This window comes from Thunnus albacares, chromosome 23, assembly GCF_914725855.1.
Source record: "Thunnus albacares chromosome 23, fThuAlb1.1, whole genome shotgun sequence".
Lineage (NCBI taxonomy): Eukaryota > Metazoa > Chordata > Actinopteri > Scombriformes > Scombridae > Thunnus > Thunnus albacares.
In genome coordinates this window covers 22,323,617-22,340,994 of record NC_058128.1, presented here as the reverse complement: position 1 = coordinate 22,340,994, position 17,378 = coordinate 22,323,617, and the positions used below count along the sequence as shown (strand labels likewise).

Here is a 17,378-nt window from a genome sequence, read left to right as displayed (position 1 = left end):
TGGGACAGAGCCAGGAAGATATAACTGCAATGTCTTTAATGCTGGTAAATCCCACACACCATGGGTGGAACCAATCTTCACGTTTCCTGCACTGGGTATATGGCTGAGTAGGGTCATTAGGCTACTTGCATAAACAAAAAGAGTGGTTCCTCAGAATCCACCCCTTACACACATTCAGATATGTACATAACTTGCCCCAAAGCCATTTTCTTTGTAGTAGGTATCTTTGAGTCAGATTCCTTCTGACAGAGGCTCTGACACACCAGTCATGATTTCCTCTAAACTCAAGGCCTGGACTCCGAGCAGACTACACCCAGACTCGACCCTGTTGATGATGGAAAAAAGGTGAATTGTTTGCCCGTTCAGTTTAGGAAATCTTGGCTATAAGTTGCAAATAATGTGTAAAGTAAATTACATACCTGTCCAAAGGTTTTGAATCTGTAACAAGTAAGTTGTGAAAACAAAAAATTCTTAAAAATGTGGCTTTTTCAGAAAACCCAGTGGACCCTTTGGTTTGAATTAAAACAATTAACTCCTTATCATCAACCACCTTTGCACTGTTAAATTTTAGCCACTAAATGGTTTGCTTTAAATTCAATGTCAACATTTTCATTTGCTTTCATAAGGTGAGACAAGAATCAAATCAGAGCATTGCATATTTATCTTACATAGTTGGCAATAGTCTGCAAGCTGTAATGCCTTAATGATCAATGCCAACTCCTAATTGTGTTTGCAAGATAATTGGATTTACATGTAATGTTTTAGTGTAGACATTACGCAGCCAAATTTGTGCTATAAAATTACACCCATTGGAAAACTTCAACTGCTCCATTTTCCTGCCAGTGCAAAGCCAGCAGTTTGGAAAACGCAGTCTTTGTGCAGTTTTCTTCAGGTGCAAGCATATTTTTTGTCTGGGCCTGCTGGGTAATTCCCTGGCACCAAACAGAATATATTTGTGCCAATGCAGGAGGAAAGCTGCAGTTTAGGCTGTGTTTATGCTGATTAGGTGTCGCAGTGCAATTTCTGGTGCTCATCTTGTGACGCAAATTGTGGCTTTAGTTGGCAGAGTCGGCAGAAGCCCGTTTAATTCTGTTATCTGAGTAGCAAGGGTACCACACTATTCTAACATGAGGGAATGCTATTTGACAGGGAAGAGACTTTCACACAAGACTAAGAAAGAGAGTAAAGGAATCATGTCTTCAGATGAGGTTAAATGAATTTACTGTTGGTTCTACTGTGGTGCCATCCCTCACTAACAGACTGCATATAAAGATGGACGTAGCGAGGTGTGACATCACCCATTGGTTTACATCGGAGTTGGTTTGAAGCCCAGAGTTGCAGCTTATGGTTGGCGCCATCTTTTCCATTTGGAGCCAGGACCTTCCAGATAAGGAGTGCGGGCCGTTGCCTTTCACATTCTGGAAACATGCCCCATTACATCAGACCAAAGGTAATGCTAGCTTATTGGGAACACCGAGCGCTGCTAATGTTACAGCAGTAACATTATCAAGAAACATTTAATTTACAGAAATATTGTGACAATAGTCCGACTCAGTGGGTGGAGGGGTTTCTGTGTAGCAGGAGTTAAATACAAATAAAAACAACCAGAAAAGTGACTTTTCTTTATATACCATATTATCAAAGCTAATTAAAAACACTTGCAAAAATAGAATTTAACAATTTCTAAAGCCTTCCAATTTCAAATATTTTAGGGGGCTTTCTTCACAATGTAGGCTATTAATGCTGCCACCTTTGTAGAGAAGTTTACTCCTCAACTCTCACAGAGCAACAACAGCTAAAGGTCCTTTTCATCCACAAGAAGCGTCTGAAGGAGTTCTTTTTCTTCCTTTCATGACGTTCGCTGTCATCTGAAAAACATTGGATGCTTCAGGTGTCAGTGGCAGAATAAAAACAATGTGGAAGCTCCCAACATTTCAGGATGAAGTGGAGCTATCTGTTTCATACCTAATGTGGTGTTATCCAGCTCTGTGGTGACTGTCTGGATCCCCTTGGTGGCATCAGCGTCCTGAGTAGTGCCAGGAGCTGCAGCAGGTTCAGTATCCAGCATTAGATTTTCAATACTCAGCATGTCATTGAGGCGAGCCAATGCAGTATTTCCATCACTCTGAGTGTCCTGGATACTGAACACACACAACACAGACATAAATAGCATAATTTATCATATAAGATAAGAACTTTATTGAACCCAGGATGGAAATTTAGCATTACAGCAGCACAAGAAGAGACCAGAGAGGCAGATAGGAACAGAATACAGATGAACAAAGAGAGATTTAAAAAAAAAGATCAAAATATAGTACTGTATATTCAGGAGATTGATGTACATTTCTCACACAGGTACACATTGCTCAGGGGTGCAATGTGGGCCTCCACCCTGCTGTTCAGGAAGCAGTGGTTAACATCTATACTTAAAATGTCTCCTTCAGGTACCTTCACCACTTTTGTCCAAGTTTAAAAAAGAGAGACTTTGATAAAACAGCCTCTGTGGCCTCTGTATCATAAAAATATCTAGCAGCAACAGGATGAGTAAATAGCTACTGTGCCTGTCATCAGCCTCAGTTGCAGTCTCTGTCCTCATTAAGTCGGTCCGGGCCTGGCTGGTGCCGGGCTCACTGGCTGCTGGCTGTAGAGTTTCATTGATGTAGCTCTGGGTGATAAATAGATGGTTGAGGACTTCACTGGGAGTGATCCTCTCATTAGCATCCACTCGAAGCATTGCTTTCAGCAGTTCAATGCACTGCGTCCATTCTTTAGCTTCTGCATCGTTCACTATCTCCTCACTCAGCTGCATTTGAAACATTGTGCAAATCTAACAGCAGTCAAGTTATTCTGATTCATGAAAAGAGAATCAAATAAAAAGACATTTTTCAGCAGCTACAACCTACTAAACTACTTACCATTTTCAGATCATCCAGGGAGCCAACGGGGTACATCTTGTTGCCAATGGAGATTTTATTCCAGTACTGGTCGTGTGACTAGAAGAGTACGATAACTAGAGATTATTCTATCTTTAATTTATCTGTTATAATTGAAGACATAAGAATGTTGCAGACAAAGATGCTTTTGAGAAAGTTAAATATGATACCATGATGGTCCACTGGTTGCAAGAGTTCTTGATGAAGAACTCTTTTGTTTTCAGACCAGCATCTAAAAGATGGTCTGCTGGTTGACCCAAGATCTCACAGATAGTCTTCATCTGGAGACAAAACACAGTGTCACATCAAAATATTCAACAGGGATGATAAGAATCAGCCTCAGTCATTCTTTATGTTGGATGAATCGAGGCCAGGTGCAGTACATGACTGCATCACTACCAGATCTATTAGGAAGCAGGTAGAAAAGAACGTTTTTTCCTTACCTGACCATACTCGGAGTGCCAAGGGAAGATCAATGAACCAAACATCATCTGCCCCATCACCACGCCGAGAGACCACATGTCAATGGCCTCAGTGAAGGGGAGTCCCAGCATAATCTCTGGAGCCCTGAATGTGAGGGTTAGCAGAAATATTCTGTATCATCAATACAAGGTAGTATTAAGATACTCTACTAGAACTCTGACTAGAATGACAACCAGTGTCTCTGTTTATACACCTAACCTGTAATAAGCCACTTGGTAACAAGCGCCCACTACAGCTTCACATGTGCGGAACGCCAAGCCGAAGTCGATCAGCTTCACTGTTATGAGCTGCTCCTCATCCTTCACCAGCATGATATTGTCTGGTTTTAAATCCGAATGGATCACTCCGGCACTTCTTAATGCTCTTAGTGCTGTGGCCAACTGCAGGTACAAGGTCAGTAATAAGACCGCTTCACATTGTTTCAAGACCTTTCAATCTGTAACTTTGTGACACTGCATTCAAACCTGTTGGATGATGAATCTGATGTCCTTCAGAGGAAGACGGTCCTCACTGTGCTCCGTCATGTAGTCAAACAGGTTAATTCCCAGCAATTCCAAGACCAGACCAGTGGTGTTGTTGATCTGGTACCAGTCATAGAACTTAACAATGTTGCACTGGTCCAGATTTTGCCCCATGAGGTCTTGTAATATGGATGCCTGAGGATTCATGATTCAAGTTTAGGTATCAGTAGGAATTTTTTTTTCTTTTTTCTTAAAATAAAATCTTACTCTTGAAACTTTGTACATGAACATATACAAGTTAGCCAACCTCATGTGCGACAGCGTCACCATATCTCGAGACTTTTATGGCCACAGTCTCACCGGTGTCCCTGTGTTTGCACTTTGCCACTATTCCGTAGTCACCATCTCCCACAAACTCAACAAGCTCGTAGTCGCTGGGGATTGGGAATACATCAGAATCACTACAGGATGAACTGCTGCTGGTGTCCTCCATAGTTAATTTAGTTTTTGTACTGAAAGCTGGAGGTGAAATGGAGAATTAGGCGAGGTGAAAGATGGCATTTCTCTCATTTTCTTTTAATATTGTCAAACCATAACCCTAACCGTCATTTCTTTTTTCATGTTAAACTCCTCAGTGTTAACTTGTTTTTCAGTTTCATCAAAGCTAAGTCATTGCAACAAGGTGTTGGGACTAACTATTAAGGTGGTACTAAGGTGGTAAATGGAAGCTACGCTTTTGTTTGATATCAACGTATTATTCTTCCACTACACATCAGAGGGACATCAGCTCAACTTCAGTGTTACACTTTGTCTTTTTATATAAAGTGAAAAAGAGATTCATTCTATGTCCTTTAATTTGAGTAAAATCTTGAAGATGTAATAACAGGTGGCTACTGATGATTCATGAAACAGATCTCTATATTTCATTTGCATTTCATCCCAACACCCACCTCTGTTTTTCAGTTGCACCATGATTGGACTTCAGAAACAGAAAGAAACAAAGATTTACCTGTATAAATTTGTTAAATGTTCAAGTTGGATCTTTTCAGTTCTTCCTTGCAAGTTATTTTTTACACTAATTAACTGGTTATGTGGATCCACAGGTTGAGTGTTGTGACTGCAAACAGTGAATAGCCAAAATTCCAAATGTACAATAGTTCTTCATGATGTCACACAGAACCTTCAGTGTGGATTGTACAGCTGCAGTAAACACACACCAACATTACATTAAACCCACATATACTGAAGCATTGTCGAATAACTACACAAATGTGACAGGTTGGTGTTGTTTTGCTACAATTTAAGTTATTTTTGTTGGATTTCTCAGGGTTCATTTTTGCACACCAAAGTGAACAATGACTACAGGCCTGTTGCATTAAAAACCGTCCTCATGAAATGTTTTGAAAGGATTACTGTGTCTTTTCTTAAAAAAAAGAAAAGAAAAAAATAGAAACCAAAAAGGAGAATTTTACATTTTTTTAATTCTTGGATTTCATTCAGAACTGAAAATGTATATGGTAAAATGAAATTATGCTTCGTAAAAGTAGAATTTATGGCAGAGCTGTTGTATTGGATTGCATTAGATTGCACAGATGTTCCTAATGAAGTGCTTGGTGAGTGTATGTGTGTTTGCATGCTTTCATATGCATGAGTGCATTTTTTTCCTCTGTTGTGTTTGGCAGATATTTAAGTAGCAGGTATAACATATACATGTGTTTTCTTTGAGATATACACACAGCACAAGTCTATAGCGTCTATATGTCTTGTCTTTTTTTAATCAACTGTGCCACTTTTCACTGTAGTGACAGAAACATTTCCTGTGTATATAAACAGGAATAGATTTTAATTAAGTGCAACTGGCACGGAGGCTTGTGTAGCAGCCTCTCACTGATTAAATTATTTTTTCAGTACATGGAGTGAATGGAAAACCTTATTCATATTTGTGAATCTTTAAACGAAATGCGCTGCAATTACTCCAAACTGTTGATTGAAATATTGCGTTGTGTTATGTAACATTTTAATAAAAAGTTTGGAGTGATTATAATGCATTTTATGGGTATACCCATTGACTGTATATAAAGACAGCGCATTTCTCCTAAGTTAAACTCCTCTTGCCCCGCCCATTCAGCGTAATATCCTAGCAACGAGTTCCTCTGTTCTTCTCTCATTGGTCGGTTTTTGGATTTCCGCCATATTCAAAAAAATAGTCACGAGCCTCGGCTATTGTTGAAAGATTTGTTGTTGTTATTCTCTTTAACCCTTTAAGTAACACGTCATTAAAATACCCCGGGTCTGTGACATTTCAAATGGGTGAAACCGATGAAGTCCAAGCTCCCGTTTCGACCTCAGAGACGCTGAAAAGACAACCGAGCACCAGAAACTTGAAGAGGGAGATTTCAGCAGATGAAGATGAGGCTTCCTCCCTTGAGAATAACAGCAACAGGAGTCTGAGACGGTGAGTCCATCTTCTCCGTTCAGACCCTGAAACACCGTCACAAACTGTGGCAACATATCTAACAGTTACATAAGTGCAACCGTCGGTGCCGAACCAGTCTGGCTGTGTGTCCGGGACGACATGTGACGTTATTCCTCAGCTGTGCTAAGCTAAACCATACATAGCGGTGTATTTTCTGTAAAAAAAACCAAAACATATATATATATATATAAAATAAAAATGGTTTAACACATATAAATAGCAAAGTGAGTGAGATAATTGCAACGTCAAACAAGCTACTAAATACTTAAGTTACATACAATGCAATTTAACATCGTTTAAGTGTCCTGAAAATATCTTCAATTGCGACAAAACGCCACAAGATGGCAGCAAAGCTCCACTGTTTGCCCAGATCTGTAATAGAAAACTGTCTTGTCACATGTAAAGTTAGACTATTTATTTCCATTATATTCCATGTATCCTGTTGCTTTTTCTGTATGTTTCAGTTAGTAATTTTAAATCGAACAGGGGTCTGTTTTAAGATTAGTCCTTGCTGTAGATTTGAGGTGGCTCTAGGTTTTACTCTGCAACCCTATCTTTCTTGCTGTGCTGTCACAGCAGCTGTAGGGTTGTGATCCGTTATGATTCATATGCACTCATATGTGTTTATCCTATCCTTATTAGCTGATAACAATATCCTAGCACAAATTTCTTTGCAAAGAGTAACTTGGCACATACTGTACCAGTCAAAAGTTTGGGCACACTTTCCTATTCATTTGGAGGAGAAAGTGTGTCCAAACTTTTGACTGCCACTGTATGCTACTCTCAGTCTGTGCCACTTGATGTGAATAACTCCAGTCTCCTATCAGCTTCAGCTGAGTTGACAAATGCGCTGAGAAATGTATCTTTTCAGTTAATCTCCTAAAAATAAACACCGAAGCCAGTTCCAAAATAAGCCAAACATCAGCTGTAAGAGCAATATGTGACTGACACCAGGGCCACATCTACAGTAATCATTCATTTCACGATTGATTAATCTCCTAATTATTTTCTTGATTGATTGAATCATTGTTTAGTCATGAAATTGTCCAAAAGTAGTCAGAAAAATGTCCAATGTTGATGTCTTGTGTTGATCGACCATTTCAATTTCAGGGCTCAACTGATGATTATTTTCATCATTGATTATTTTCTCAGTTTTTACTGTTTGGTCTAAAAATATCAGAAAAATGGTGGAAAACTTTAATCACTGTTGTTTTTTCCCCTTCAACAGTCCACAACCCAAAGACATTCAGTTTACTGTCACAGAGGACTGAAGCAGAAAATATTCAGATTTGAGAAGCTGGAATTAGAGAATTATAACCTTTTTTCTTAGAAAACAACTCAATGCAATTATGATAATGTAATAGTTGACAACTAATCCATTAATTGACGAATCACATAAGATAAGCAGGAAATCCTCACATTTGAGAAGCTGAAACCAGGGAATGTTTGACATTTCTGCTTGAAAAATTGACTATAGTTATTGATTGTTTTTCTGTTGATCACCTAATTGATTAATCAACCAATCATTTTAGCTCCAACTGATACAATATTGTATTTTTTTGTTATCAAATTTGAAATTTCAAAGGCAGTTCTCATAACAGTAAATCTAGAGGCCTGACCGTTGAGTGTCTTTCCAACCGCGCCTTTGTGTATAACCTGTGGAATGCTTTACATACACTGTTATTCTGGATCCAGGCAACACAAACACTTGTCCTTGTCTCTCCAGGTAATCTCTTTCATTTATTGACCATAAATGTGACCAACACTTAATTAGAGTCCAAGAGCTCATTTTTATCACTGCAACATGATTTAGGTTCTCAGACCGGCGGCTAACATAATAGCAATCAGTATGTTTTGGGATAATATACTCCAGGGAGCATTTATATTGGACTCTTTTGAAAGGCTTTCCATGCTGTGTGCCAAAGTGCCCCAACCCAGCCCAGCGCCCAGCCAGCTCTGCAGACAAACATGGAAAAACATCACCCAAAATTTGACCTCCATAACAAGGTTTATGGAAAAAAAACATAAAAGTCATGTGAGAGAAAATAAGGCTTGATTTCCCAAGTGAGATTGGCATTGAATAGACTGGCAGTGGAATTTTACTTTTGAGTGTTCTGTTTGCCAAGCACGTGCACGATTTAACCAACAGAAATAAATAGTGTTGGTAGAAAGACCGTGAACTCAGCGTTGTAAGGTCGTCGTCCATGTTAAGTGCTGGTTAAAATATCACGTTGAACGGGTGGGGCCAGCATTGTTTAAATGTTGTTAGGGTGGGGACTGCGTCTTGTAAAAACGTGAAGTCTTTTCAATAAAATTCACCTCATATAACACTTCATAAAACAATAGCATGCACGTGCACCCTGTTTCTGGTAACCTTGATGATCTTAATAAGTGCTGCTTCACCTGCCAGCATCATTAAAATGTGATGAGTGAGTGGTCTGGTGTGTGTGTGTGTGTGTGTGTGTGTGTGTGTGTGTGTGTGTCTTTGCAGTATCTATAGTAAACACACAAGAGGACATGCATGTGCAAGTGGGGTCAATGCGGGAATAGTTCAGTTTCAGAGTTACCTAGCAAACAAGGGCAGGGCAACATGGGATGCTAATGCACTGACTCATGAGCCACACTTCTCGCAACACATAAGAACAGGTACAGGAGTAAAAAGGACCTTTGTCCCCTGGTGAATGGCAGTTACAAATGTGTAGTGATATTGATCACGTACATATCCATGAAAAGCTTACACTTGTACACCAAGACTGTCTGCTTTTAAAATAGCTCATTGTATAGTAAACATGACGTTGGATAAGTCTACAGCAAATGAGTAATCGTCAATAGAAATGCCTTTTTCATGATGTGATAGTTTACTAAGATATGTTTAATAGTGATATCTGTTCTGTATATTGCACACACAAAATAGGTAATAAAACCAACCAGATATTCTTGGCCATCACTAAGGGCTCTGATTGAAGAGTTTACATTTCACATGTTTGCTTGTTGCTCATCTGTCTACAGGCAAAGTACAAAGTCTAAGCAGGGATTTGGTTTCCCTTTCTCAAAGACACTTTAAAAGGATCTGTAACTGTTGACATACACTCTGTGGCTGGGATGATCTCACCAACAGCTAGGCCAGTGTTAGTCTTTTACCACTCACACGCAAAATAGTCAAAGTAGGTGTAAGTATTAGTCTGATACTATTGTTCACTGCATTATGAAGTGCTTTTCAGTGTCATGGACATTTCACACGCAGCACACTGCAACATAAACTTGTGTGCCATCTTTTAAAATCAGCCAAACAGACATAAAGTGGAAAAAAAAAGCTGCTACAAACAGCTGCAGAGTGCAAGTAAGAGGAAAAGAACTTCTTTGTTGCGTAATAACTAGTCACATGCTGTCAGACTTCAGGATAAACGTAAATAATCACTATCTTAAATCTACAATCTATTACTACATGAGATAATATTGTGTGATATATGCTGTGTCAGTTATTTGCCCTAGTAGCCTGTTGACTGACAGAAAATTTAATCAGTAACTATTTTGATAATCGTTCAACTAAGCAAGAAATTTGAAGATGTCATTTTTTCACATTTTTTGTGATTTTTTTTAAATAAATTATAATATTAATCAGTTAATGGAGAAAGTTTTCTGTAGGTTGGTAATTGTCTGTAATTGTCAGCTGCAGCCCTATTGAATTCAAAATGACGTGTTAAAGGTGCAGTGTGTAGAATTTAGTGGCGTCTAGCAAAACAGACTTGGCAGACATGGAATATAATATTCATAAGTATGTTTTAACTAGTGTATAATCACTTAAAATTGTGAATCATTGTGTTTTTGTTAGCGTAGAATGAGCACTTTATATCTACATAGGGAGCAGGTTCTCTTCTACGGAGGCCGCCATGTTGCACCGCCATGTTTCTACAGTAGCTCAGAATGGACAAAACAAACACTGGCTCTAGAGAGGGCCTTTCACGTTTTTCGCAAGTTTCGCAGCCGCTGTAGTTTCTCCTACACACTTGGAAGGGGAGGGGAGGTGAAGGGTATCTGCGATCTGCAACCTCACAGCTAGATGCCACTAAATCCTACACACTGATCCTTCAACAAATATTGTTTTTCTGTTAAACTGCACACCAACACAGAACAGTGCAACCTTCAAGTCTGTGTTTAGACTGGCATTATCACTTCATTAAGTCGTGTCAGTTTTATTTATATAGGCCAAAAATCACAAATTTTCCTCAAAGGGCAAAATTATTAAAAAAGTTCCATGCACCAGCATGGAGTGTCTGTCTCTCCTGTATGGCTCTTGGCAGTGCAGTGAGCCACAGTGTTGATCACACTGGACGGCAGTATAGGACGATGTTTCCATCACCCTTCTTCTCTATTTCCATTACAGGTCATTTTGAGAAAAGACTTTGTTTGTAAAATGTTATAGCCTGCAGTTATCCTACGTTGTTCTGTGTACATTGACGCAACAGAGAAAAAAAAGCGTGTAGAGATTGGACCGGCTAAATGAGATTTGACGTCAGGTCTCCTTGATGTTTTGAATGGTTTCTTTCTCTCATGTCTGTTCATGAGGGAGCTGTTGTGGAAGTGTTATGTGTCCAGTAAGTGTCTTCAACAAGGTTAAAGGACAGGGTCACTCTTTGCACCTACTTCTTCTGGTCAAACTGGTGACCTTTCGGTGATGAGCTTACTTCCTCACATCTCTTTTATCACAAATACCCTTCTCTGCTCCAGTACCACTCACAGTAGAACAGTGTTTAGATTAAGCAGCAGTGAGATATTAAGTCAGGGAGAGGAAGACCAGTTGTGTGTAATTACTGCATGCTCTCATCTCCTGTTAGATTCTCAGCATGTTTTTCTTCCGCCAGTGTGATAAATTGGTTAACACCTTGGCCGCCAGCCTGACGATGTAACAATCGTCAGATAGTGCGTGTGGCCCAGCCTAGTTCCTGGGACAATGCCTGTCATTTTTCAGTGACATGCCTTGAGCCCCAGCGCTGTCTGGTCCTCTGGAAACTGCACATTCCACAGAAGCCTCTGTCTTACTGCTATTACCAGTAACTGCTGCCCTCATTAGCTTCTTATAGCGACTCCCTTTAAACTGAATGACTCACTGTGAGAGATTGATTAATTAGTGAATTAAATTATAGTTTCCAAGTAAGACAGTGTTCTGACAATTTACTGAATCTAGACCTTAAGTGGGTAAACTTACTTGCATAAATATTGACATACATGTAGTGCTTCATACCATTATTGGTTTACTGCATTGCCTTCTAGTGAAGCAACATCTATGTATAATGAAATGTACGGTACTTGTCCTGCAGTTACCTGGAAAAATAAGCCAAAAATAAGTGATTCACTTCCAACAAAGTACTAAATGTCCCTGAACCTGACAGTAAACTCAATACAGTAATATGTTACTGATGATGACATAATACAGAAATCTCATTTATTAAGCATTAGAAGTGTAGTTGGCAAAATATCCACACAGCCACAAATCCGGCTAGTGTTTAGTCTGATATGTTATTGCACACTATTATGAGGAACTTGCTTGATAATTATAAATAACTATTTAAGACTGAATATGTCCACACACACTGGTCTGAGCTTTCGGTTTGTGTTTGTAAGAGGGCATCACTTTGGGTTACAAGAGCTGAAAGCGTAGGCCAATATAAAGTGAAACTTGACAGAAAATGGATAGTTTTTTTTTCTTTTTTCATCCCTTGAAATGGTTTGTGAACCACTCTTTTCAAATGCAACCCTTTAATCAGATCAGAGCGTTTACATGAGTGAAAATCATTTTCATCGTCAGGTGGCGTATAGGCAATTTTACAATTTTAAATAAACTGGGGTGCCATTGTAGCTTACTGGTTACCTTTGTTGTATGTCATAACCCTCTCTACCTCTGTTTACTGTCTTCTTTTGTCCAAATTCTCACACTCTCCAGCATAAAGAAAATTATAATCAGATATGAGAACTGAGTATTTCCTATTTATAGATTTTATGGATTAATTGACTAAACATAACACAAGACTGTACAGGCAGGTCCTTGCTCAGCGATACCGACTGGACATGTGACTGTGGAAACTAATACAATTAAGTTCATCATAATGCACATCCCCAATGTGATTATTATTTAACCTATCTATGTAAGTGTCTGTAAGAGAAAGAGATTGGCTTTAATTTTGTGTTTACTGACCTACACCAGCTTCTCAATAATATTTCTTGTTGTGCGTCGGGTGTCATAGATAACGTCATTACTGATAATCAACCCACTCTAATTATATTACAGTGCATTTCAGAGGAACAAACACACCCTGAGCTTAAGACATACCTCAGGGTGTGTTGTCATAACCTTAAAAACCAAACCATAGTGATGCTAACTAACTCTCCCACATCTTTTCCATGACACCTCCGTCCGCCTGTTAGAAAGACGTAGACCTTTATATTTTTAGTCACTCAGTTGACATTTTTGTCCAGGAATATACTGTTGCTCACCCTATCTCTATCTATCTATCTATGGATGAGCAACAGCAGAGTGAGAATCAGTTCCTAGATCATCAACATTAGGAGCATGTAGTTACATCATAGTGTATACATCACCCTAGAGAGAGAGAGAGAGAAATGTGGAACCACCCACAAAATGTTTCAACATCTACACCAGTGATGCATCAGTGTCAAAGGAAAACTCAAAGAACAAGTGGCAGGTTATTTTACCACTTAGACAGTTATGCCTGACCAACACCTGCGGCGACCTTTGACCCTTAACTTGCCCTCAGGACACCCAGGAAGACTCTTGTTTTCCTTCCCCTCTTAAGCAATTGTTCTTCCACAACACATGCAGCATTCATAAGCTGTTTATCCAAAACACCTTACAGTACCATCAGCACATATACTTCCAACATGGGTGGTCCAAACAGGAACTCTACAACTAAGAGTCAATTAGTGCGTGTTGGTGCCTCGTTCCACTGAGCGCCACAGGACTTGTCTGCACTCATTTTTATCCACCCCTAACATTTTCTCCCCTCTGCTTGTTGGATTGCATTTAATTGTCTCATCAAACATGTCTTAGTTTTATAGACTTCTATAACAGCTACCATAGTGTTTCTGGTTTGTGGTCATTTATGAGTGTTTTTTACTGTGTTTTTTTTTTTTTTTTTTGCTCTGAGCTTGTTAACCGCTGAGTGGCCAGTAGTGTTTGTTAGCTACCCAATTGTGTTCTACAGTATATCTGCCACACAAACTGCTCATTATTACTGAACCATAAAATTCCTCTCAGTGCAGAAGCTACTGTACAATAGAGTTGTGTTAATTGTTGCCAAATCCTAGGAAAAAAAAAAAATTGCAGTAGTGAATTGAATGTCCTGATGCAAAGTGTTGGTAATAAATGAAGCACTAATGTCTCTCTGGACCACTGTACTGATTGTGTGCATCACAGCTCAGTTGTGTTTTTATTGGAGCTAAAACATCAAGTCAATTGACAGAAAATTAATTTTGATAATCGATTAATTGTGTCATATGCCCATATGTAGTTTTTTGTGGTTATGGATATTTTCTGCTTCTCTTGTGTTACTAGAAAAGCAGTAAAACTGATTAAATTAGGGCTTGGCAATATGGCTACAATCATTCTCTCAATACAGTTCCAGTGCCTTAAATGCCTTGAAAGGTTGTAGTTTAAAAATTAATAATGTCATTAGTCCATTATTAATGATTGAATTTCAGTAAATGATTGACAGCCGCTCATAAGTCATGGTTAAGAGGCGTCAGAGCAGAGAAGGGAGCCGGAGCGCCGCAGCTGCCTGCAGCGCTGACTGTAGAAGGACAGTTGCTGTGTCACTGGATAAATGCCACCTGGAGCAACAGAAGTAGACCAGCAGAATGACCTGAATGATTCAACCTTACGAGCAGCACTTGCCCAACACACACACACACACGCAGAGCAAGTGTTTCTGAGCAGCTCAGCATTCTCCGGATACCAATGCCTTTTTAAGTCCCGCCATCAAAAGTCCATAAGACATTAATCTTCAGTACTCATAACTATTCTGACACCATTAATGATAATCTGTAAGCACAGTTTTGGATACAAAAGCTGGGAAATGTAGGAGGTTCTGATTCACTGGCTGTCATGCCTGCGTGTGATGCATCATCGTTGCGTGATGGTGCCTCTAAACATACTTCACAATGTCTTAACATTTCATCTGTTGTTAGGCTTTTAATGAATTTCATTGTGGTTTCTATGTTTATCACAAATGTAGGTTTCTTCATGTTTTTTAAAAACGGGCGGAAGAAAAATTCTGCACACCAGCCATGTTTAGACGTTTTTAAAAAGGTCAGGGCTTTTTGTTCTTTTCAACAAATTTCATAAGTCGCACAGTTACTTAACCTTGTACGGCACTGTGAAGCACACTTCTCATTGCTAGTATTTAATCAGTATGAAATAGTGCTTCAATAAAAATCCCATTTGCTGTTGGTTAAAGACAGATATTAAGCTCTGCTTTGATGTTCTTGTTGTGTAACCATCCATTCACTGAATATGTTTCATAATTGTCCTCATTGTGTCCTTATTCAGCCTAACCTTGTTGTAATACTGGAATAATCACCGGTTGAAGATAAGTTGTTTGACATGAGAAGGATTGCATGGTTGATTTGGGGGAGTGTTTAGTTCAGACAATCCCACTTTGGAGCCCCAAAAAAGGCAAAGCTGTCCCCTTCAGAAAATCCCAACAAAAAGAGACATTTGGTTCTTGTCCAAATCTTTGGGAGGGAAGAAGGTGTGGGTTAAAGGACTCCTCCTTCAAATGTCACAGGGGTCTTGGATCTAAAGACTGCTTCTTGGTTGACGAGGATCCATTGAGGAAGTGGGCCGGGGGTCATGTTCCCCTTCCCTGTCTGACTGGGAGGATCCTTATCTGTCAGTCCTGGTCTGGGTTGGAGGATAGCACTGCAGCTCCAACATGCTGAGGCTGTGGTAGGTAACATGGGAGAGGAGGTCAATGTTTTCTCAGGACATCACTGTGCTCTGAGTCACAGTTCCCCTTCTTATCACCTTATGAATACTTTGAACTCACTAAGTCATCAGCTTTAGTCACTCTGTGACTAGGATTTTAGGTCAGGGCGGACTTCACTGATGGTTTAAATCGATCTGTTGGTTCTTGAATATTCTCATGCTCTGTTCTGAGTCATGTTTGTTCACTGGATAATGTTTTGAAAGGGCCTGCATGGCAAAGCTACACACTCATGGTAGGCCATACCAAAAAGGCCTTGTGGTGGTGTTTTTTTTGTTGGTGAGGATGCATTGTAGTTCTGTATTAAGTCTGACTGTCCATTCTGGTTTGCTGTATTGTAATTGCACAGGTCACTGCGAAGAGGAAGCTCCTTCACCTTCCTCACCCCAGGACCACAATGGGACTTCAGTCTGGTGAGTACAGGCCTGATAGATTCCAGATTGCAGATCAAGAACAAATCAAAGTTAAGCTTTACCAGAAACTGGGGAAAAATGTACAAATCGGTGTGTGCCTGAAACACAAAGTGCCACGTAGAAGGAGAATTACACTCCCACCTCATTTATGCAGTATATCCACAATGTATTCGTTTTATAGGTTTAGCCCCTGTTCATTTCTCTAGGCTGGCTTTTGGCTGACTTCTGTCCTCTCGTGCAAACTGGGAGTGCACTTGAGTGCCGCTTCCCATCATAATGTTGTGTTTTGGCTTTAAATCTCACCTCCAAGTTTTCAACAAAGTCTCGGAAACGGTAGCACTGTTTATTGTCACTGCGACGAAAGGCAGCTCCTTGTTGGCCCTCAGCCACTGTAACCAAGATAAACCAATCAGAATGTAGGGCAAATGTCTTATTTGCTTTTGCTTGTTTACACTTGAAAATGTTTAGAATGATCCTAAATACAGAAAAAAACACTAATTAAGTCGCATAAGCATGGTTACTTTTAAGGAAATTTGTTTGCAAATTGTTGATAGAGCCTCTTTTAGCCTACTTTACTTTTTCTTTTGTCTTGGCTCCGTTTATGTTTATGTCATTGAGTTGAAAATTCATAACTTTACTAATTTGACAAATTATCTTATGTTTCAGGTAGAAGGTTGGGGGAGATTGTGTCACAGTAGCAAAACGCAATGATTACATAGAAAAAACACTTAACTCACAAAACAGACAGCTTACAATGAAGGCAAGGAGCAAACTGTCCTTGCGCAACAGCAGTGACTTTTCTAACATTAACAAAAATGCATGCACTACAAGACATAGTGTACATTAAAAAAAACTATTGTAAGTGGTTTTATTTTTGGCCAAAGTTACAACAGTTTGGCTTTTTTTCATAAGAGATTTCTGTGTGTATGATTTGTGCTCCTCTCACTGGTTTTAACTGGGGGTGACATATATCACCAATATGTGTCGGTCAGAATTTAGCAACATTTCAGTTAATCGCAAACAGTTGTAAAGCTGTTTGCTTACGTTGCCAGCAAACCTAATCAAGCCACACTCACACGGTCCTGATGAAGCTGACTGGCTTTGAGTGAGTTTGAGTGTGAAACTCTAACTAGATAATACCTGAGAATGTTTTGTCTTTTTTCCAAACTTTAACACTTTAACCTCAATAGTTGTAGTCATGAATATTTAATGTTATACAGAAATACTGATGATTTGAAACCAAGTGTTGGGGGGCTTTCAGGTGTCAGTGAACATACCGGGGCTATTACAGGACTATTATAGTGGTTTAGGTATGCATATGTTTGCAAGAAAAATAGTTTATGTAACAATGTGGTTGACATATTATCTTCTAATTACAGGTGACTGAGTGTGTGGTCATACCAAATGCATGGATGTGTTTATGTGTATGAAGGAAAAAAGAAAAAGGAAAAAATGAAAGGAGAGAAAATGCAAAGTATATACAGAAAACAAGAAAAATATAAGAAAGAAAAGAAAAAATACAACATGAAATGTAACTCTGACATCATATTCACTTTATTAGTCAGTATTTTTATTAGAAAACAGTGAAAAATAATCATCATACTTTCCTAAAG

The 17,378-nt window shown here is 39.2% G+C and overlaps 2 protein-coding genes across 5 annotated transcripts in view; one reads left to right on the top strand and one right to left on the bottom strand.

Moving 5' to 3' along the window:
- Positions 1 to 982: 982 nt before the first annotated feature.
- LOC122975216 (homeodomain-interacting protein kinase 1-like) lies at positions 983 to 5,230 on the bottom strand. 3 transcript variants are annotated; one of them, XM_044343531.1, is made up of 10 exons: positions 4,887 to 5,230; positions 4,185 to 4,396; positions 3,881 to 4,072; positions 3,615 to 3,796; positions 3,377 to 3,500; positions 3,104 to 3,214; positions 2,916 to 2,993; positions 2,562 to 2,803; positions 1,966 to 2,141; positions 983 to 1,868 (listed from the first exon to the last, which is right to left on the bottom strand). In XM_044343531.1, the coding sequence occupies exons 2-10, from the start codon at positions 4,368 to 4,370 to the stop codon at positions 1,765 to 1,767; spliced, it is 1,395 nt and encodes a 464-aa protein (XP_044199466.1). In that variant the 5' UTR covers positions 4,371 to 4,396; positions 4,887 to 5,230; the 3' UTR covers positions 983 to 1,764. The 3 variants fall into 3 exon arrangements, with proteins under 3 accessions (XP_044199466.1, XP_044199467.1, XP_044199465.1); XM_044343532.1 differs by having other exon boundaries at positions 4,185 to 4,311; XM_044343530.1 differs by having other exon boundaries at positions 4,185 to 5,230.
- An 824-nt stretch (positions 5,231 to 6,054) lies between these two features.
- Positions 6,055 to 17,378, top strand: part of net1 (neuroepithelial cell transforming 1) — a 34,725-nt gene continuing 23,401 nt past the window's right edge. Inside the window, exons 1-2 of one of the 2 annotated variants that reach the window (XM_044343426.1) lie at positions 6,055 to 6,332; positions 15,702 to 15,765. In XM_044343426.1, the coding sequence (XP_044199361.1) occupies positions 6,184 to 6,332; positions 15,702 to 15,765 (213 nt within the window). In that variant the 5' untranslated portion in view covers positions 6,055 to 6,183. Of the gene's footprint in view, positions 6,333 to 15,218; positions 15,316 to 15,701; positions 15,766 to 17,378 lie in introns of those variants that run through there. The other variant, XM_044343427.1, reaches the window with a different exon arrangement.

Coding starts and splice junctions, on each gene's coding strand:
- LOC122975216 (XM_044343530.1), bottom strand. CDS start 4,370: ATGGAGGACACCAGCAGCAGTTCATCCTGTAGTGATTCTGATGTATTC. Junction 3,501..3,614: donor TACCAAGTGGCTTATTACAG/GTTAGGTGTATA, acceptor CCTCACATTCAG/GGCTCCAGAGATTATGCTGG. Junction 2,804..2,915: donor CCCTGGATGATCTGAAAATG/GTAAGTAGTTTA, acceptor TTTCAAATGCAG/CTGAGTGAGGAGATAGTGAA.